General features: G+C 33.1%; 1 protein-coding gene across 2 annotated transcripts in view; it reads left to right on the top strand.

The window, feature by feature from the left end:
- Positions 1–23,031, top strand: part of LOC136977663 (alpha-mannosidase 2C1-like) — a 105,556-nt gene that overhangs the window by 76,779 nt on the left and 5,746 nt on the right. The window contains exon 15 of one of the 2 annotated variants that reach the window (XM_067273195.1): positions 13,891–14,080. The exons of the other annotated variant lie outside the window; for it this stretch is intronic. Within the exon in view, the coding sequence (XP_067129296.1) occupies positions 13,891–14,080 (190 nt within the window). The remainder of the gene's footprint in view (positions 1–13,890; positions 14,081–23,031) is intronic. 2 annotated transcript variants of the gene reach the window in all.

Below are 23,031 nucleotides of genomic sequence, written 5' to 3' on the forward strand. Positions count from 1 at the left end.
ATCAAGCAACATTTACCATATTGTCCAAATTTCACTGATTACCAGTTATTTTCAACCAGTGTGTCATAAAATTTTTGAAGGTTATTAAATAAATTATTTTTTGAAAGAAGTCAAAGAACAAGTGAACATATCAAAATTAAAACCTCTTTAAATTGATTATACGAGTTTTTATTAAATCAAATAAAAGCAATGGGATCGGTTATTAAAATCAATAAAATTAAAAGGTTTAAAATACTTAAACAGCGAGTTAAATTCACTCAATTTTTCTGACTTTGAAGTAGTTAACACAAGACAAGTGGAAAGACTCTAAAGACTACAATACTTTTTATTAAACTTTTATCACCATATGCAATATGCCTCACAGCCTCTTCAGTAGTTATTCTGTTTAACAATGTTCGTGCTTTTATATTCAACAAATACATCCCAGCATGCATCTGTGCTGACTCCCATATTCAAATTGATAGTATTTGCATAACTACAGATACAATAATGTTTTACAAAGCATCTTATAAATACATTTTCTATTTTATGCAGTATCTTTATATTATTACGGTCAATAGTACAAATTTTATTACAACATGCTGGTACCAAGGAGATTCTATTCTTTTTAGACGTACTGCTGCTTCATGCTCCTTCAGTCTTATTCCGAGTTTTCTACCCGTTTCACCAATGTATATCTTCTTGTCTGGACATGTGCATTGTAGCTTGTAAACAACACCAGCTGTTTCCAAAGGATTCTTCACTGTTGCAGTATTTCCTTTATTAATTAAATAAACAAATTTACCAAATCTATTACATTGTTTTCTTATCAATTCTGTTGGATGATTATACAATGAGCATTTATATTTTTCATACAGATTTTTAATATAAGGTATATCGATAAACACTTTATCTATTTTTTTATTTTTGACATTATATCTATTATTAATATAGAAGTTATACCATTTATATAAAAGTTGTCGCGGATAATCGTTTAACAAATATTTTTTAAAAATGTTTCCAAGTTCAATATCTATATATTTCTGTAAAGTTGTTCTACCATATATTTTTTTGCAATTCCATAACAAAAACATTATGTTTAATTTTTTCGGAACAATATGATTTATAATTAATTACTTTATTAATATTGCATGTTTTTTCATACTTATGAAATAACAATTTTTCTTTCTGTCTCGTTATTATCACATCCAAATATTTAATCTCATTATACATCTCTCATCTTCATAGGTAAACTTGATATCATCATTCAATGTATTCACATAACTTTCAATATTGCTTGTCGTAGTAATGTCAGAATCATATAGAATCAGTATATCGTCAACATACCTTGCATAAAAGACTATACCGTTTAATTGAAATATTGTTTTGTTGATCAGGATCATACAAATTTCCGCCAACTTCGGGCCAACGATCGAACCCATTGCTATGCCATCTTTCTGACGATAATACTTCGTTGAGACTGCAAAATAATTGTTTTTAAAGATAAAAGATATAAACTCCAAAATATAATGCGGTAAATTAAATCTATTTAGATTTTCTATTATGAAATCCAAATGTATGGAAGGATTCATAGACTTCACATCTAAACTTACTAACCTGAAACGATCCTTAATTTGACCATATGATAGTCTTGAAATTAATTGATCAGTGTTTTTAACACTATATTTAGAATGTGATATACATTGTAAATAATCTTTAATATATTGTTCTAAGTTATATAGTGCAGTATGTCAGAAAAATCAAGTGAATTTAATTTGCTGTGTTTAAGTATTTTAAATCTTTTAATTTTATTGAATTTTTCATTGTTACAATAAATAAACATATATATTTTTTATTACATTATGTATATTCATAAGCAAAATTATATGTGCATAACACTGGGGTATTTCATTTAAACAAAATTTTTTTAAAATCAAAAATGTATTTATAATTGTCTATATTTAGTTCAAATTATTTTAACTTAGAAATTGCAGGACATTGGGCAGGTTTCTAGAGGCAATTATTATGCCAATTTTAAATGCAAATTAAGACATTGCATTAATTGCTTTTCTTATGCAAATTTTCATTTACATAAGAAAAGCAATTAAAATATTAATTACTTTTCTTATGTAAATGAAAATTATTAATTTAAATAATATTTGTTTAACCTGCTGCTATTTTAAGGAAATGTTTTATTTAATTTGCAAAGAATGTAGACAAAAAGAATTAGATTAAGTGGCAAGTAATATGGCAATAGAATGTTTAAAACACAACTTCATATCACATGATATTTTTTACGTAAATTTGTGCCACAGAAATTTAATTATAGGTTCAAGTGTTCCATGAGAAAGGTTGAAAAACACTGCTTTAGACTTTTAAAAAATTGCTTTATGGAAAACATTCTCCTAATGATGAAGTTCTAGCAACAGTGTAAACATGGATGCATGTGCAGTTTGAAGATTTCAGTGACAGTAGGATACAAAACTTGGCAAAGAGATGGAACAAATATTTAAATAAGGTGACAATTACTGTACAGTCAAACCTGTTTTTATGCGGGGGATAGGGACCGCATTAAAAAAAACGCATTAAAAAAATCTCACGAAACTTCATGAATGGCTGTAAATAATAGTTTTCGCAACACAATTAAAAAATATTTTTTTTATGCGGTCAACAGGGACCGCATAAAAAAAGTCTCACATAGAAAATAACTCAAAACCGTACGAAATAGAATTTATTGACAACAGATGTCAGCACTTGACTGCATCGTCTGGTCTATCGTCTGTTTTACATATTTTTGTCCAGGTGGTGTTTTGTTGACTTAAAAAGTAAATTATTTCATTTTTCGCATATTCATGCAATAATATTACTATAATAAGTGCATTTATGCTATAATAAGTTTATTTAGCTATGATAAGTCAACGTAAGACATGACGAATCGCACGAGACTAGTCGCCAACTATACCGCACAAATTAAAAATTCGCATTAAAAAAATTGCACAAATAAAAATCGCACATAAAAAGAGCGCATAAAAACAGGTTTGACTGTATTTACTTGCATATAAGATGAGGTTTTTATTCATTTTTCACTGTTTCAAAAACTTAGGTTGTCCTGTACATGCGAGAGAAGGATTCTTTGTGATTTTGCAATAATTTTTGTGAACCCTTTTTTTCTTCTTTTTTTTTTTTTTTAACTCTTTCCACTCTGTGGGCACTAAGAGGGCCTCTTTCAGCAAGTCTGTTATGGTTTGGTTGGTCCACAATGGAGGGTGGTGAGGGATGAGGGGCCAACAAATCTGATCAGGCCACTTCCTGAAAAATTTCTGAGGATTTTTCAATCCATCTGGTTTCACTCCTGGGTCTCCCAGAGTGGTAGGCCTTGACTAGTTTATAAGAAACTAGAATAGGAGACTAGAACAAGGAAGAAGAAAAATTGTACAATCAGTTTTCATTAAAGAAAACCAGGTGAAAGGCATGAAACAACATTGAAAATTTCAATATTCTAGAATTCATGGGCAAATATCAGACAACATGCATACTTGCTTGAATAACAAAATATTGAATTATGGTGTTTGCACTTAAAAATTGTGACATTCTGTACAGGATTGGCTCCAATTCTTGAATCATGTTAAGCAAAATTGTGTTTTACAGAGGATTTCCTTAATTCTTGAACTGTGTTGAAGTGAAACCATGTTATGTGGGAATGTTGTGTTGCATGAGGGATAACATGCTGTATGCCTGTGAAACATGGATAATAACAAAAATAAAAGACACTGTTATAGAAAGATCCTACAAATAGGATGGATGCAGAAAGTCACAAACAAAGAACTTTATAATAGGATTTATGAAAAAGAATCTCTTACAAAAAAATTATACAACAAAAACTTCAACTGTTTATCATTATAAGAATATCATAAGAATGAATGAAAACAGAAAAATTAAGACTCTAGTCTATGGTATTATGGTTGGATCTAACAAAAGAGGCAGACCATATAGAGAATGGATTGATGACGTGAGAGAGTCGTGTGGAGCAAATATACAGGAATTGAGAAAATTGGCAATGTATCTAGAGAAATGGAAGAAAATAGTGGAAAAGGCATATATATAAATATAATACACATCTCAAAGCCTGATGAGTTAATATAATCATCCAATGATCGCCTAAATATTCAGGCTGTAATATGGCTATAATCAAATAATTAATACAAATAAATTTGGTACTAGAGGTAAATGTTAGGTGCCATCTCTTATCTAAATTAATAATAATAATAATAATTTAATAAATAATTTAGAACCTTCTGGAAGAAAAAAACTGACCTGGGGCAGGGCTTGAACCCACAGCCTCCGCTTGCCATGCGATGCCCTAACAACTGCGCCACCTGGATCCCAAGCCAGCCCTTGCTTCCAGAAGTTTTTTTTTTTTTTTTTCATTGGGTAATCATCATTTCCCCTTTCGGGGATCAGTAACACCCTTGTACCGCTACTCGCACCACAAGGGAGACATTTTCTTTATTCGAACTTCAATTTAACACATAAAGCCATAATACATACATAAAAAGAGTTATTTACATATAAAACGTAGGCATCCTGCCTTTACAAAATTGCAGCTCTTGTCGCCAGGGGAGCAACTCACTCCCTCATTCACGACAGTACTTTCTGCGATGAAGGTTCTCACCTCTTGGATCATGTCTTTGGTCCGGATTATCATGTATAAGTCCAAGTTAGTGGTATTAATGGTCTCTTTAGCAAGGAGCTGTAACTGTAGTCTTTCTCTCTCATACTTTGTACATTCTTGTATAACGTGCTCAAGGCTGTGGTCACCTTTACCGCATTCACAAGATATTTCTTGTTGCTTGCCGATCTTTCTCAAATATTCTTTTGTGTTACAGTGGTTTGATAATAGCTGTGTAATGGTATAATCCTGTGGAAGCCATCTTAATTCGTTTATTCTCTCTTCAATATTTGGGAGCAGCCAGAATGTATGCCGTCCCTTCTCGCTATAACTCCACTCCTCTTGCCATTCATCAATTGATTCCTGCCGTAGCAGTCTTTTAATATATGACATTGGGATTTTGTCATAGGAGACATCAGTAAGTAGAGTGGCTTCTTTGGCGAGAGCATCTGCTCTCTCATTCCCTTCAATTCCAATATGGGCTTTTACCCATCTCACTTTGATTTTAAGATCGTGTTCCTCTATGATACTCTTGACTTCCATGGCCATTATGTTTTTATCAGTGAATTGCCGCAGTGTGTAGATTGCAGCTTGACTATCTGTGTTTATTATCACTGGGCCAGAAACACTGGTGGAGAGAATCCATTTTATGGATTGGAGAATGGCGAACAGTTCTGCTTGATACACAGAGCATCTATCGTCTAATCTATATTGAGCTTGATGAATTTTCTCTTTATCTTTTATTACAATGAACGATGCTCCCACTCTGTTCTCAACCTTAGACCCATCAGTGTAAATTTCTATTTCATCTCTATCCTCTTCTTCCGCAAGTTTAATAGCTTTGCGATTATAGAGTTTTGGTAACATGGTGGCCGTTGGCTGCCTCTCGTAATCCGTCTCATGATATATCTGGTCACTTATGCTTATTGGGTGTCCTCTTCTACACTTATAGCTTTTAGCTTTTTCCCGAAGAACTAAGTCTATTGGTGTTGTCCCGGCAATCACCATCAAAGCTTCCGTGGAGGTAGTGCGGAATGCTTTAGTCATTCTTAATAGTGCAACCCTCTGTGCACTCCTTAGCTTTCTTTTGATGGTTCCTTTTTCAGCGGCTTCATACCAAGCACCCGCTGCATAAGTTATCTTTGGTATAAATGCCCCTTTATAGATTGTTGCAATAGCTTCACTCTTTAGTCCCCACTTCACTTTGGCCACTCTTGCTAGAGCGTTAAATAGGCTTGTACAGATTGTCCGTACGTAAGTAGCATGTGGCAACCATGTTAAACGGTGATCCAACACCACTCCCAAGTATTTCATTTCTTTTTCCACTTTTATGTTGTGTCCTTCCATCTTTATTATTGGTGGTCTCTTATATAGGTCGGGAGTTCTTCCTCTTGTAAATATGATCGCTCTTGTCTTTTGGGGGTTAAAGTAGAGCTTGAGTTCTTTACCCCTCTTTGTTATTAGATTTAGAACTTTGTCTCCAGTGTTTTCTATTTCTCTTCTTGAGTTTGAGCCGTATATTATTATTGTATCATCAGCGTACGCTAACTCAGTAATGCCTTCTCCTTTGTTCGTTTTCAAGTAACTGTCGTACACTATATTCCAGAATAGAGGTCCCGAGTTAGACCCCTGAGGGCAGCCTCTGCTGAGTATCTTATGTATATTTGAGCCGTTAGCATTATAGATGACTTTTCTGTCGCTTAAGTAGTCATTGACTACTTCGTAGATGTTCACGGGACAGCTTGCTTTTCTCAGCGTCTTTAGGATAAGGGGCCACCACGCATGGTCAAAGGCCCCTTGTATGTCCAAACTTATACTGCAACAATACTTATTCTTGTCTAATGTACTTTTTATAGCATCGATGGCCTTGCAGATGACGTCCTCCGTTGACCTATTCGGGAGGAATCCGTGCTGCTTTGGACTGAGGAAATTTACGTCCTCGAGATGTTGAGTTATCCTCTGGCTGATGAGGAAGTCCAAGACTTTTCCCATCTCTGGTAGCAGGCTAAGGGGCCTGTAACTTTTGACCAGGCTCTTTTCTGCTTGGTCGCTCTTTGGTATGATGACCAACTTGGCTATCTTCCAGATTTTAGGAAAGATTCCAAACTTGAGGCATAAGTTGTATATTTTGCTGAGGTAACTGGGGTTGATATTCCAAATTTTGTGCATTATTTCTGCCACCACACCATCATGTCCAGGTGCTTTGCCTGGTTTGAGCCGTTGTACGGCATTGTTAATCTCTTCTTCGGTAAACATCGGGTCCATCGACCCTGTGTATGTAGTGCATACTTCCTCTCTTATTTGTATATGCTCGGTCGTGTCGCTTGCGGGGTCATCCTCCGGGAAAAACCCCGTCATCAACGCTTGTACTGTTTTCACATATCCCTCTGTATACTCTTCGTTTACTTTCAAGGCTGTAAGGTATTGCGGTAGCTTCAGCTTTCCCGCGCACGCCTTATAGATGTAATTCCATGGTTTGGTTGAACTGCTAGTGCAGAACTCTCTCCATGATTTTATTTTAACATCCTTTATCTTCTGCTTATAGGCCTGGCAATGGTCCATATATTCACTTCGCTTTCTATGTCTTTCTTGGTTGTTTCTTGTTCTCTGATACCTTCTACGGAGTTGATTGTTTACTCTCCGCATCTCGCCCAGTTCTTTAGTCCACCACGGGACTGCTCTCTTCTTGTTTAACTTTTTCGGAATAGTCTCATTGCATATGTCTATAACCCTGTTATGAAACTTAGTTATGCTGTCTTCTGCTTCTTTACTATTTGATATATTGTCCAGACTTAAGTTTTCTATCGTTTCTTCCAGTTTCATCTGGAAGAGCTTCCAGTCGGCCTTATTGATGGCATAATGTGCCGTTTGTTCCTCTTCCATCCAATTGCACTGTCCGATTTCCATAAAGATGTAATTATGGTCGCTTAGGCTGGTAATCGGAGCCACGACCCAACTTTGGATTAGTCTTAAAGCTCTGGTGTTGCACATCGTGATATCAATCCAGCTCTGGCCCCTTGGGCCATCAAAAGTAGGCTGGGAGTTTGGATCATTCACTATGTGTAGTTCATTAGCGCTCGCAAAGTCGAGCAAAAGGTCAGCTCGCTCATCGTTGCCGGGATCGCCCCACATTTGTGAGTGGGCGTTAAGGTCTCCTCCGATTATTATACTCTTATGTTTAAAGTTTCTAATCAGTTCATCTAGCTCACTTAATAATGGACCAAGGTCCTCTGTTATCGGGCAGTATACGGTAACCATAACGATACTACTTCTTCCGTGTCCCACTTCAATACAGGTCATGCTCTTGTTACTCCATTGTGCGTAGTATAGCACTGGGATTGATCTGTTGTTAACTATCATCAGAGTTTTTGGTGTCTCACTATTGTCAAACAGCGTCCGGTACGACGTTCTCAGGCAGCCCGGAGTGCCTCTACGACAGTAGGGCTCTTGAACAAGTGCGACATCTACCTTCTCCATTATCTTGCACAACGCTGTAGTTGCCCCTATTGATTTCTGCGTATTTACTTGTAAAACTTTGATCGTTTTAAACTGTTCTTGATTAGTTACAGCCATAGTCTATCTTAGAAATTATCATTCGTCTTACTTTTTGTATCAAGGGACACTTTTTGTCGCACGCATTGTGACCTGTTTCTTTAAGTTTCTCCCGCCTACAATTGCAGCATTCAGCACGGCCCTTATTCGGGCAGTCTTTGTACCTATGGTTTTGTCCACATTGGCTGCAGACTATATCCTTTTCCGTGCAGTTTTTAGCTATATGCCCGATTTTGCAACACTTATAACACTGGGTGACATTTATATATTCTTCCAAGCCACATCTAGACCAGCCTAGATTGATTTTCTTTTTGGGCAACAGTACTTGGCGGACCCTTGGGCTGACTTCAGCCACCCAATTGACTGTCCGTTTTTCTCGGCTACCATATTTAAATTTCAGTTCTACTTCACTTTTAAATTCATCAGTATTCAGATTGCAGTTTAGTATGTCATTCTGTTCATACAAACATTCCAGTACTTCTTCTTTCGGAGTGTCCCTGGCAACTCCATAGATAACTATTCGGGGTCTTCTCTTCGCTGGCTCTCTAGTCTTCAAACCAGTCTTTTCTTCTATTTCTTTTCTTAGCTTCTTCTTTTCTTCCTCAGAGCCGACTTCAATTGCCACGCCGCCGCGTCGCAGTTTTCTCATGGCTTGAATTCCCACTCCGAGCTGTCGTGGGTCTACGTTCTTCTTTAAACGATCTTTAGTTCGTTCTGGATCTTCACCCTCTTGTTCGGGTTCTACTAGTATTATTTCTTTGGGCTTCTGCTTCGCTGTCTTCGCAACCGCTTGTGCATAACTTTGCACTGGTGCTGCTGTTGGCGTTGTAAGGATTTTGTCCAGTTTTTGGTTAATGTCATCCATTGCAATTCGCAGCGGATCTTCTTCGCTCCGCCTTACCAAATCTATGATCATCTCGATCTTCTCGCAGATGAACGCTGTGTGCTTTTGGGTCATCTTGCAAGCGCTGTTTTCCACCATATATTCCTTGATTTTATCGCGGATACTTTCCGCACGAATCACTCTCTCTGACTCGAGAGACACTTTCATCTCGAGGGACGACGTCTCGTCGTCCGTTTCTGAAGATTTTGGCCTTTTGGCCATAGTCCTTAAAAGGACTCTTTTCAAACGTGTTGAACAAGCGCAGTTACTGATTAGTTTCGCCCACTAGGGGCTACTTGCGGGCAGGACCACTGGGAGGTTCAGTAACCGCTTCCCCTGAGGATTCGTTAAAGCGCAAAATGAAAGAGCGCAATCGAAAGGCACAATAAGCCTAAAATAGACGCACAGAACTCACTAATAAACGCAAACGAAACAAGCTGGGGCACCCTGCCCGCTTCCAGAAGTATTAAAAGTTTGATATAACCTTCCATGGTTACTAATAGTGCTGGCTGGAGACAATTCTACATGAACGGCCAATGAACATCTCCCGCCACAGAGGAGATGTTCATTGGCCGTTAGTAACTGTGGAAGGTTATATCAAACTTTTAATACTTCTGGAAGCGAGGGTTGGCTTGGGATCTGGGTGGCGCATTGTTAGCGCACTGCATGGCAAGCGGAGGCTGTGGGTTCAAGCCCTGCCCCAGGTCAGTTTTTTTCTTCCAGAAGGTTCTAAATATATTATTAAATTATTATTATTATTTTTTTTTTAAGTGAGAGATACTCGGTTAACACCGGTGGCTGTGTACTATGCCGGACCAAAGTCAAGGCATAGTAACCAAAACAGAAATGAAAGAAGTGTATCAGTGTGGTGTCTGTATTCAGGAATTTTCTCACAATATGACATGTATTCAAAATAGTGGCCTTCTGTAGTGTGATGTATATGTTTCTATTCAATTGTAATGTGCCCAGGCTTTTGTTGTAGTGTGTGTGGTATGACACCTGTAGAGAAGAGAACAACAGGTACAATAAGCACCCTATCCATCCTCCACAGATGCCTTATTTCCTGGGCGAGTTCTGTGTACTTGCTAATTTTTTCAGTGCATGCGTTTTGTATATTGTGACTGTTTGGAATGGATATGTCTATAATGTATGTGATTTTATTGTGTTTGTCAATGAGTGTGATGTCTGATCTGTTGTAGTAAATTGTTTTATCTGTGATTATGGCTCTGTCGTAGTACATTTTGTGCGTGTTGTTTTCCAATACTGTCTGTGGAATGTATTTGTAGTATGGCTTGTGGATGTCTACTAATTTGTGTTTCTTTACAAGCTCTTGGTGTATTATATTTGCTACTTGATTATGTCTGTGTAGATAATCTGTCTGTGCCAAGAGCTTGCAACCAGAAGTGATGTGTTGTATAGTTTCTGGCATGACATGACATTTTCTGCATGTGTCATTTGTGAGTGTTGTATCTTTGAGTATGTGTTTTCTGTAGTTTTTAGTATTTATGACCTGATCCTGTATGGCGATCATGAATCCTTCCGTCTCCCCAAAGAGGCATCCCCGTGCTAACCAGCTGTTTGACGCAGTTTTGTCAACAAAATCCTGGGCCAGATCATAAGGATGCCTGCCATGGAGTGCCTTTCGAGCCCACGATTGCTTAATGGTGTCTGTGCTTTTTATATGTTGCGTTGTGTCCATATGATGTGAGTGTAAGTTTAATGGTGTGTTATTTGAGTCTGCTAGAGTTACTGCTTTATGTAATTGTGATGTTTCTTGTTTTTTGTAGAAAAACTCTCGCAGTGACTGTATTTGTTTGTAGTGACTGTTAACTATGTCAATCAGGCCACGTCCGCCATCTTTACGTGGAAGGGTTAATCTTTCTGTGGCGGATTTAGGATGATGTTGTTTATGCTTAGTAAGTGTTGTTCTTGTTTTCCTTTGGAGTTGCTCAAGATCTGTGTGAGTCCAATGTATAACTCCAAAAGAATATGTGAGTACTGGGATGACATATGTGTTTATTGCTTTAACTGTGTGTTTTGCATTTAATTGTGTTCTGAGAATAGCATTTAACCTACTTTGGTATTCTTTAATTAATCTTTGCTTTATTTGTGTATGTTCTGTTAGTTTGGCCTGTTGGAATCCTAAATACTTGTTGAACTCGCCCTCTTCCATGGATTCAATAATGTCTCCATTTCCAAGTGCAAAATCTTCTTTCTTCAGGATTCCTTTTTCTATGTGAACTGTTTTGCATTTATCTAGGCCAAATTCCATTTGTATGTCCTTGGTGTATGAATGTGTGATTTGTAGGAGTTGATGAAGTTGTTTTTGTGTGGATGCATAAAGTTTTATGTCATCCATGTACATGAGATGTGACAGTGTAAACTGTGTTGTTTTTTCGTGTCTGATATTGTAACCATATTGCGTGTTGTTTAACATGTTGGATAATGGGTTCAGGGCTAAGCAGAACCAGAGAGGACTCAAGGAATCTCCTTGAAAAATTCCTCGCCTAATAAAAATTTGGTTTGTTTTGTATGGAAGTGTTATGAACCCTGAGATGTAGTGTTGTTCTCCAGTGCTGCATAGTGTTTTGAAAGAATGCAATGAGTGATGGATGTATTTTGTACATGTGTTAGAATATGTAGCAGCCAACTGTATGGAACGCTGTCGAATGCTTTTCTGTAGTCTATATATGCCATGTGTATGTTTCTGTGTTGTTTGTGTGCTTGCCATAGAATGACTGAATCTATGAGTAACTGTTCTTTGCATCCCCTGTGGTTTCTACGACAACCTTTTTGTTGTTCTGTTAGAATGTCGTGTTCTTCAACATGTTTGTATATTTTGTTTGCAATACAGGATGTCAATAATTTGTAGAGTGTTGGAAGACATGTAATTGGTCTGTATTGTGTGGGGTCTGTGGTATTGTTGTTTTTAGGTTTCGTGTAGGTGATGCCCTGAGTAAGAAAATTTGGCATGTCTTGTGGATTGAATGATGATATGTGTTAGATGTTTAGCTAGTTCCTGGTGCAGTGATGTAAACTTTTTGTACCAGAAATTGTGAATGTTGTCTACACCAGGTGTCTTCCAGTTGTGTGTTCTTGTTAACAGTGTATTGGAAATCATGTATGTTTATTTCAACACAGGGCATAGTTGGTATGTTGTGCAAGTTTCTGTTCTCCTCCTCGATCCAGCCTGCATCAGCATTATGCGTGACAGCACTGGACCAAAGAGAAGACCAATATGTTGTGAGTTCTTCTTCTGTTGGTGTGCCACTGTGCTGTGTATCAGTGTTTGCTTTGTTATTAATTTATCTGTAAAAGAGTTTTTCATTGTTTGTAAATAATTTATTTTGTTGTTTTCATAGTGTACATGTTTTGTATCGTTTGAGTCTACGTGCTTTGGCAGCAAGTTTTTGTTTTAGTGTATCAATGTATTCTGTAATGCGTGTGTTTGTGATGTTCATGTTTTGTGTGTGTTTTTATTTTCTTGAAAATGTTTTTGAGCTATTTCCTTAATTTGGGTGTTATGTTGTTTTTAGTGTATTGTATCAGCCTGCCTAATTGCTGTCTAATGTCATTTATTTGTGTTTCTATTCTTCTCTGCCAGGCAGGCTTGTGATAGAATTGTGTTTTCTGTGTATTTGTCTGTGATTGTACTTTCAGTCCATGGTGTGTCACTACTGTGACTGCCCCAGCATAAACTAATGTATGAATGTCTGCGAGTGTAGAAATTGAATGAATGTAGTGTGGTAGTAAGTGAGTGTTTACGTAATTTAGTGTTTTTCCTACTTCCTTTGACGTGTTGATTTTTGGTATTTGCGGTATTCGTGGTCGTTGTGTGGGATCTGTACCTGTATATTTAGTGAGTGTTTCCTGAAATATAAGTGAGAGCGTATTAACTAAATCCAAGTCTATGTTATCAGTGATGGATGAGGAAGTGTCTGTAGTATCATTAGTGGTAATTGTTGTATGTGTGTTATTATCAATGCTTGTTGCTGGATTATCCTGACAGGTTACATGATCTTCATTAATGTTAGATGTTTCTGTCTGTTGATGTATTTGATCAGCAACCTGTTGTTTGATAAGTTCAAGTGTTGTTTGTGAGATAAGGTTGTTGTGTATAATTGTTCTTTTTTGATCAACAACCCTTTGTTCGGTAACAGTGAGGTGAGGATATTGTTGTGTGAATTTATGGTGTAGTTGTTGTCTGTATTATTATTATTATTATTATTATTATTATTAATTTAGATAAGAGATGGCACCTAACATTTACCTCTAGTTCCAAATTTATTTGTATTAATTGTTTGATTATAGCCATATTACAGCCTGAATATTTAGGCAATCATTGGATGATTATAGTGGAAAAGGCATCAGACACCAACAGGCAATGAGCCCAGGGATGATGATGATGAGGGATACCTGTAATCACTAATGATCGACTTAACTCCTCCAAAATCATTCTTCTATATTGGTAGTAGTTTCCAAACTGCTGAGATATTCAGACTTTTCAAAAAAAGAAAAATAGTTTATGAACCTTACATACATGCTTTTGTGTGTGGGTGAGACAATCAAACTTATTTTTGTTTTATCAATATATATTACCAAATACCTTCTAAATGTAATCACAGACCCTCTACAAATAATCCGAGGATTTAGTTTGAGAAATTCTGTTCTAAATGTTCGTAATGTATTGAACAATTTAATTTTTATTAATTGCGAAATATTTCATTGTATTAATTGTAATAAAATTATTTTATTTTACATTTTCAAAATATTTATTAATAAAAATTTCAAATCTGTTATAAAATAGGTTTATGCTCACAAATGGATTGATGTCTCAGAACATGATTGGGGTGTGGCACTTTTAAATACAAATAAATATGGCCATGCAGTTCATTCCAATGTAATTCGGCTTTCTTTGCTGCGAGCCTCAAAGAGTCCAGATCCAACAGCAGATATTGGAGAACATAGATTTTCATATGCCCTCATGCCTCACACAGGTTTGTTTAAAGTTTAATGTAGAAATCATAATTAAAGAATTTTTTATCAGAAGTAATATATTATATAAAAATGTATCTATCTTTAGATAATTTTTTAATGCTTTAAAAAATGTATCATCATATTATTTCTGATAGTTTTGCTTTGTGAACACTAAGAGATTTTAATTGCTTTTGTTATGGATTTGGTTAAACTTGCATTTAGGTAGTTAGGTAGATGAAGAAACAGATCTGATATATCTGGAACAGCTGAGAAATTCTCAAGTACTCAATGTGAATTAAAACTCCAGCAGAACAATAGAATAGGCAAATAGCTGTGCATCCAACTTTTCTTTGTATTAATTATATTTTTGTGACTGAATTGAGTAAATTTTTATTTCATAATAATACTAACTGATATGTTTGTAAATTATTTATTTAAATTAGTTATATTAACATATTTTTGTTTGCATAATTTATGGCATCATATAATCCACAATGGCATACATCTGCAGAAAAATACTAAAATAATAATCAAATCTTCATATAAAATGCATCATCATATATCTCTGCGTCTTCAAAGGAGCAGACATTGAAAGCATGATATTGGTATGCAGTTAGAAGGTATATTCTCAAATATTAAAATGTTGTTTTTTGTTCTTCTCCACTTTGTTGTACAGTAAGACTGTGCTTAACGCTACCTTGATTAATGCTGATTCGATATAACACGATTTGCTCAAAGCCTAAAAAAACTCAAAATTTATGCTAATTCAAATTATCATGGCATTTCATTGATGCATATATAATACAATTATTTATGAACATGAACCAATCAGAAAAAGGTGACAATTTGTTGTAGTGCCATACTTCCCTTAAATCTGTTTTTGTTCAGTTTTGGAAAAAAATATAACATTGTGGATGCCATAGGAAATATTGATTTTGCTTGGCAAGAATTAACTGATAAATGTATGAAAAAAGTGTGAAAGAAGTTATGACTGAAGGTATTCAAGAATTCTCAATGAGAAGAGCCTATCGCTGTACTCGTTAGGTTGACCAAATTGTCAACTTAATCGATACAACAGGACTAGGAGATGTAGATGAGCAGGATATTGAGGAGTTACAGCAGGTTTCTGGTGAGAGCCTTACCCAACAACCTTCAAGAACTGGCAGAACAAGGAATTCGTGTAGAACTGGAAAATAATGATTCTGAAAATGAAGAAACCAAAGAATTTCTCTACAGATTTTCTTAGTAAAAGTTTGGTAACAATAACAGAAATCATTGATCAAATTGTAGCGAATGATCCAGATTTTGAAAGGAGTGCAAAAGCAAAATGAGATGTTTTGGATGCAGTCTTCTGCTTCTGATATGACATTTGCTTAAGGCAGTGGTTCCCAAACTTTTTGATTCTAGGCAGCCTTGCTAAATGCAGATTTTCCCAAGATGCCCTATATCAAATTCTAACAAGTACATTATACAATTTTGTGATGCCCCTGTGAGGAAGCCGCGCACACACCTTGGGAATCGCTGGCTTAAGGAAAGAAAAAAGAGTTACAAATGAAGCTACATGACTTTATCACAAAAAACAAGAATTTCAAAAAAGCCAGGACCTTCATCACAAAAAATGAACTTTACATTTCTGTTTTAAAGTACTATTTTTAGTATCTCAGAAAACCGACACTAACTGTGGCCAGTAAAACTTCCATTAGCCTAACAGGTACAGTACTTTACGCGGATTCGAGATTAGTTTGCCAGGCCTGGGCTTTTACGCATGCACCGAGAAAATTAGTAAGAATAACGACAAATTTCAAGTCATAGAAAAAAGTTTCAAATATATTTAATTAGTAAATCGAATTTAACTATGTACAAATGTCTATAATCCAAAACAAAATTTATTAACGAAAATCAACAAGTCAACCTGACAATAAAACTCAGCTACTTAGCTTAACTTAATCTTAATTCCCCTTTGAAAATTCGACAAATCAAATACTTAAGAACTATGAACAAAATCTCTTACGAACTAAATGCCTGTCTGTCACCTCACTATACTAGGAACCTGTTTCCTCAATCCTTTCGCTATCGTCAAATCGAATTCCTCTTTAAACACCTTGGATCGCCTAACTTTCAATCTGGACTTTTCCTCGAATGTTTCACTCAGTAGTACACCTTGATCAGGAATCACCTCACTCTGAAAATCACCTTGTTCTCTTCGGTTAGCGAGCTGGTTTTATGCTGTGAGGTGACGTCACAATTCAGCTAGGTTACTCCCCTTATTTACATACTTGTCTAACATCAAATTTTTTTCTGGCAGCTTCAATTCTTCGACAAAATCTTATAAACCGTTTACAAAGCATTTAGCACAATTTTCTGGGATGTTTTATGACGGTTTAGTAAGTATTTCTTTTTTAGTGAGTGTGGGGATTCCCCCTGCATTTTTTTTCTGCGGGCTGTTCATTTCCGCTGGGCAGCGCAAGTGTGCGTGATTTTTCCTACAGCACTCGTTCTTTCATGAGTTGGTTTATTATTATTATTATTATTTTTGGTTACTAAGAGAGTGGTGGGGAACCTTTGTCCTAACTAAATATAAGCCCCAGACAAAATATAATAAAACGAAAAATAATAAAATAAAAATAACACTCGGACTCGGTTCCTTACACTGTGTGCATATGTTTGTTATTTAACATATATTATTATGCAAATTAATATAAAACTAACTTAAAATTAAAATAAAATTTGTTTATTTTTGGTCATATGTTCCCTTTCCCTATTTACTTTATGCTAAAATGATCTCATTTAATGCTGTTTCATTTAGCACTTTGTCATCTAGGAACGCATCCCTTGCGTTAAGAGGGGTCTTACTGTAGATATTAATTAAAAAAATAAGTGAAATGAAAAAAAAATGCTGAGAGGGAACTTCCTATTTGTAAGGCACAAATGCCTATTCAAAGACAATTCTTTTACCATATTACTTCATTTCTACTCTATCAATTAATAACAATAAATGTTAAAATAAGCTCAGAAAAATTTAAATAGAAAATAATTTCAAAGTTTCACAATATCTAATGATAGAATGGAGAAATGATCACTCAGCTTTTGTGTACACATGATAAAATCATGTATGAGCAAAATGATTTTAAAAAGTGATTAAGTCATAGAAACGTTTAGTAATCTTTTTAACTGTTCTTAATTGAATATTTTTTTCAATGAATTATAGATTGAAAAATTGATCTTTTAACCTGACAGCTGCTAGTCTCAATAACCTGAAACAAAATTGCTGTTGCATATACGTTTTGTGGTTTTTATAGTGGTTTTTCAATTTGTGATATCTTTGTTAAAAATTGTTGTAGATCTGATCTATTTTTTGTCTTTTATCACACACATATCACACTTTACGATTGTTCACTTTAAAATAATATGTATGTTTTAAAAATTTATAAAATTTGAGATTTCAAAAAATCAAAAAAAATTTTTTAAATAAACATCCGATTAATCTGTTATATATGTTAGATAGATAGGTCTATATTCTCACAAATAAAAAAAAAACTGCAGCTTTCTAAACTGATGTAGAGAAATAATACAGCCTATAGATTATAATGCCAATCGGCATGGAAAGGAGTGGTGGATTTTCTAAATCTAGATCAATTCACTTTTTAGTATTGATGATATATATTTGATTCTACTAGCAGTGGTATATATCAAATGATTATTACTTTATTATATTAACGATTATACACATATTTTTTACATATTACAGAAGTACCACGATAACCGGAAGTACTTTGTTTTTTAAAAGATTTATGGCTGAATGGTTTAAAAAACATGCTTATTTGTTAAATAGGATAAATATACATAAAAATTTACTAAATTTGAGCTAAAAATAGATGAAAATAATGATTTATAATTGTTTGTTAACGTTTGTAGCTGACAATGTAGCTTCGAGAAGATATAACTTTTTCCAAGAAAGTTCCCACCTCACAAATGCAAGTTGATGCTTATTCATTAAAGGATAGTCATTTAACTAAAATATATCAGTTAGAGCTCAACAGGCATTCAAATGAGGATTTTATTATACAGGCATTCAAACAAGGATTTTATTGTCTAATGAATGAAAGAAAGATCTCCCATAGACTTAACATAGAAAGGAGGAGTTTTGTTGGTAAATTTAAAAATATGGGGTGGTAACAAATATTTTATTCGTTGAAACAGACAGTCTATGTAGATCAGGAGTGGCCAACCTCACGCCTGCAAGCACAAGTGCACCCATAAGCAATTTATTACGCACCCATGACACGATTCCCGATAAATTAAAATAATTTTTTAATTTTATTTCCAATCAATTTCATGATCCAGGTTTTAAGCAGAATTTTCTTGAAATTACTTATCACAGTAGAGCGTCGTTTATCCGAAAGCCGATCAACCGAAACGTCAGTTAACCGAAAGCTTTCCATTCGGACTGTGTCATGCTGAATCAAACGTTTTTGATACTAGATTAACTTCCAAAATATAATTTTTTTGTTTTTATATTTTTCAATATATTTATTTTGTTTGTACAAAATAAAGAAATAATTTTTAATGATACAATAGCCACGATTATTATTATAAAAATTTTTGTTAGGCTTAAAATCAACGAAAATTCAACGCGAAGCGACATGCAATGGAGAAAAATTTCAACATGGGATATGTTAATATATTTTTTCGTACATAATCGGTTATCCCAAAAATAAGTTATCCAAACAACTCCAGTCCCCATTTGATTTGGATAAACGACGCTCTACTGTACTTATTTATTAATTGAAATTTTCAAGTAATTATTTATTGAGATATTAAAAAACTCTATATAGATGAAAATTAGAATGATAGTTTAAGAGTAGCAGTATCAAATTACTCTCCTGATTTTGAAAAATTATGTCTCGAAATACAGTCTCAACCTTCTCATTAATTTTTCATGTATTATGTAATAAATGTTGTTCAATAAAATTGTTATTACACATTTTTATTATTATTTTAACCTATAAAATGAAATCAAAAAGAATCAAAATTAAAAATGACAAAAATTAAATGAAAAAAAATTTAAGAAAGTATAATTAAGAATTAAAAAAAATTAAAAATAACTTTAACAATAAACATATATGATGTTTTGGGTTCTAGATGAAATAAACACAGAATTTAACAGGTAAAATAAATTTATTTGGAGCTCTAGTGCAGAGTGTGTCAGCTGACCAGGAGACAGGGAAAAATCTAGGGGCACGGTAAGGTGTTGCCAGGTTGGCCACAATGTCATTACATATTGTTGTGCCCGCAACGTTCGTAAAAATTTTTAATTGCGCCCTTGCTTCCAAAAAGGTTGGCCACCGCTGATGTAGATAAAAGCCAATCAGTGCTTAAATCACTACTAATTAGTTAATTACAAAAAAATTGACACTTACTCCAACTGGAGTACTGCGCAACAGTTTAACTAAAAAAAAGTTGTTTGCGGTTTCTCCCATGGAGTACCACGCAAACAACTGGTTAAAAATTGAAAACAATTTTTTAATTCTTTTCTTTTCTTTCGAAGACACAATGTAGTGACGTAAACTTAAACACTGGGCGAATTTTTCATCCTTTTTATTCAGTTCGAATAAAAAGGATGAAAAATTCCAACCGAATAAAAAGGATGAAAAATTCGCCCAGTGTTTAAGTTTATGTCACTACATTGTGTCTTCGAAAGAAAAGAAAAGAAAAGAAAATACAAAACACGGTTTCCTCAAGATAGAATTTTTTAATTGATTAAAATATGTTTTTAGAATTGCCAAACTATTAAAAGTTTAAAATAAGATATTTTATTATAAAGAATAATTTATCCTATTAACTATAAAATTATCTGGCTTCAGAAAAGAGAAAAAAGTAAATTTTTTAATTTACTGTTTATTAGTAAATTCATGTATCTCTCATTACCTTCATTAATAAATCCTGTAATAATTATAAAAGTATAAATTTATTAAGTTTGTCTCTTAATAAGTGAATTGTAATAATTTCTGATTAGATTTTCTTCCAGTTTAACTTTTTAATTGCACAGTCAAAATTATTAAAATGATAAATATTACTGTTCAAATTACAATTACAGTATTTATCATTTAATGTTATCAATTTTCTATATTTGTTTCTAATCTGAGGACTTATCACACCTTTGGGGAATGTTTTCAGTTGATACCGAGAGACTTTTTTAGCTGTTCTATTTTATTAGATATGCATTTCAGACAGTATTGAAGTAGATACTTTTCAGGTTACAAGTTCTTTTATAATATTACTTTTTTTAAATCATAATTATATTACATCTATATATACAAAATTTTGATTTTGCTACATTGTATAAAAATATATTCACATTTGGTGAAGATTATACATTAAATATACATTTTTATTTTTTATTTTTATTACATTCATTTTTATTGGGTTTTTCCCTCCTGAGATCTTTTCTAATGATATCTTAGATCTATAAATATATATTATAAAATTGATTTTTTTCATTTCTTAATAAAATTAAATTTTAAAAACTACTCACATTCTAAAATAGAAATTTTAATTTTTATTTATTAAAACTCCAGAACTTTTCCTATAAATATGTAAATTGTGGTATGTTATAAACACATTTGTTCCAAGTTATTGTTTATGGTCTACTCATATTTTTACTTTTACAATGATCTATGGATCTTATTATCTTTTATTATTAAAATACAGGTCCCTTCATTACATGTATTTTCTAAAAGACATAAGACTTTAAAAATTATATTATTTCTCTCTCAAAACTTCTCATTTAATAAACTATTTATGTCACCTGAGCTTCTGTGATGTTTAGTTCTTTGATGATTTCTGTAGTTTTCTTCACTTTCTTTCTATTAATTTAATACTCATTTACATAGCACTGAAATTCTACTTAATTGCTTCTCCTTTTAGTGACAGAAGGATACCATGAATCATGCATTTGAAAATCTATATTGTCATTTATTCTTTTTTTTTGATTTTATTTTCATAATTTCTAGGTATTCAAATTATTTTCTTTTATACACATTTTTATTTCTGTTGAGTGTCTCTTGATTTTGCATTTAGTATTGTTGTAGTGTTTTGCTTCTGAGAAATTTATCATTATATTATATTTTGTCTCTTGATAACATTAAAAATTTGTTTCTTGTCCTTCTGTTCAAACTTAATTAATAGTATTTATCATTTTTTGCATTTTTGTTTTTATTTTTAGACTAGTTCATTAACATCTAAACTGAGGGTGGGAAAGGTAATTGTATTTATCTTTTTGTTTTAAATTTTGTCTATTCTTTTACGTATAAATTTTTATTTCAAATTCCATTGTATATAAATTTTGTATATTCTATTTAATGTTTATATTTTTTGTTCTTTTACTTTTTGTACTTTGTAATTATTAGTTTGTTAACTGAAGAAGGCCATTTAATTTGGTTTAAAATGTTAGTATTCTGTTAAACTTGTTACTGGAGTTAATAAGGTGTGAATTTTTTATTCCTAGGAGCATTTTTGCTATACTCGCCTTATCTTACATTTTTATAATAATTTTTCAGGTAAACAACTAATATTGGTTTTTAAAATTATTTGCAACTGTCAATAAAGAAATAAGCATTTATATTAATTATGAAAACATAAAAATAACAAAAATGTGCAGAGCATGATTTATCCAGTCTAGTTTTGAATGATTTAAAATAGTATGATGATCTTATAAAAAAAAAAAGAACAATAACTGTCATCCTACTTGTGTAAAAACTAAACTAAACTCATATTGTTGTATTAAACTAAATTAGATTTTACTGCATAAAAACAAAGAGAAACATTGTGCAGTTAAGCTAGAGTTATTGTTTAAAAATATTTTATAAATTATTTTAATTGTCAAAATTTATCTTATCACAATTAAAAAAAGCAACAAGTTAAAACTAATTGTTGATTTTATCATATTTTAAATTGTTCTCTTAAATGATGAATTTATATACAGAGAAGAGTTAATTGAAAATTTATCATCTTTCAAAATACAAGTTTAAGCAGATGTGTTTAATAATACAGTAATACCTTGAGTTATGTAAGTAATGCGAACTATAGACCTTTACATAACTCGAATTTTAAATTGCTTAAGTGTAACTATGTAATTAATAACTCAATACTGTATTTATTATTATGTGTGTGCTGTACATATATTATTTATTATTTTTTTGTATAAAAGAACAACAGAAATAAAAAGTACATGTATAAATGAAACAAAGAATTTTTAAAAATTTTTTTATAAAGTAATTGCAGACTTTTTTTTGTTTTGCTTTATTACCAATGAATTTGGTTTGTCATTTTGATTGCATTTTAATGGTACAGTACTGTAAATAAACAATGAACATTATGTAAATGTAGCTGTGGTAAACAGGTTAGTGTAGTTTTCCTTGAGTGATTTGTTTAATACATAATGACATGAAACAATACATATAGAAAAACAAGCAATGATGTGCTTGGTTTTGCTGCTCAGCCTTTACTGAGTACTGTAAAAGAGTCTTGTTTATGAGAAAGAGTGACTGGTACACTTACATACGTACTTACAATTAGACAGAAAAGGAAAGGATTAGCAGAGTAATAAAACAATAAATCAGTACAGTGCAAAAGAAAGAAAGGAAGAGAGAGAGAGAATGAATAAATGTTTGAAATAGAATAATTCTTTGTAAAGTTACATGTTACTCTACTACTAAATTTTTTTATTTTTTTATTTAGATTTACATTTTACGTAACTGTGAAGTAATAATAATAATAACAAGTCCATATCAAGCATTTCTCTGATTTGTTTTCATGACATTTGCAATCAACATTTGAGAAAGGATATAGTATTCCTTCCATCTATCTTATTATCCAAACCTGATATTGATTTTCACTCATTTTGACTATTGAAACAATATATGTAGAAAAACAATTATAAACATATAGAAATAATCTTAAGTATGAAAGT

The sequence above is a fragment of the Centruroides vittatus genome, unplaced genomic scaffold (assembly GCF_030686945.1).
Source record: "Centruroides vittatus isolate TY-2023 unplaced genomic scaffold, ASM3068694v2 contig_466, whole genome shotgun sequence".
NCBI lineage: Eukaryota > Metazoa > Arthropoda > Arachnida > Scorpiones > Buthidae > Centruroides > Centruroides vittatus.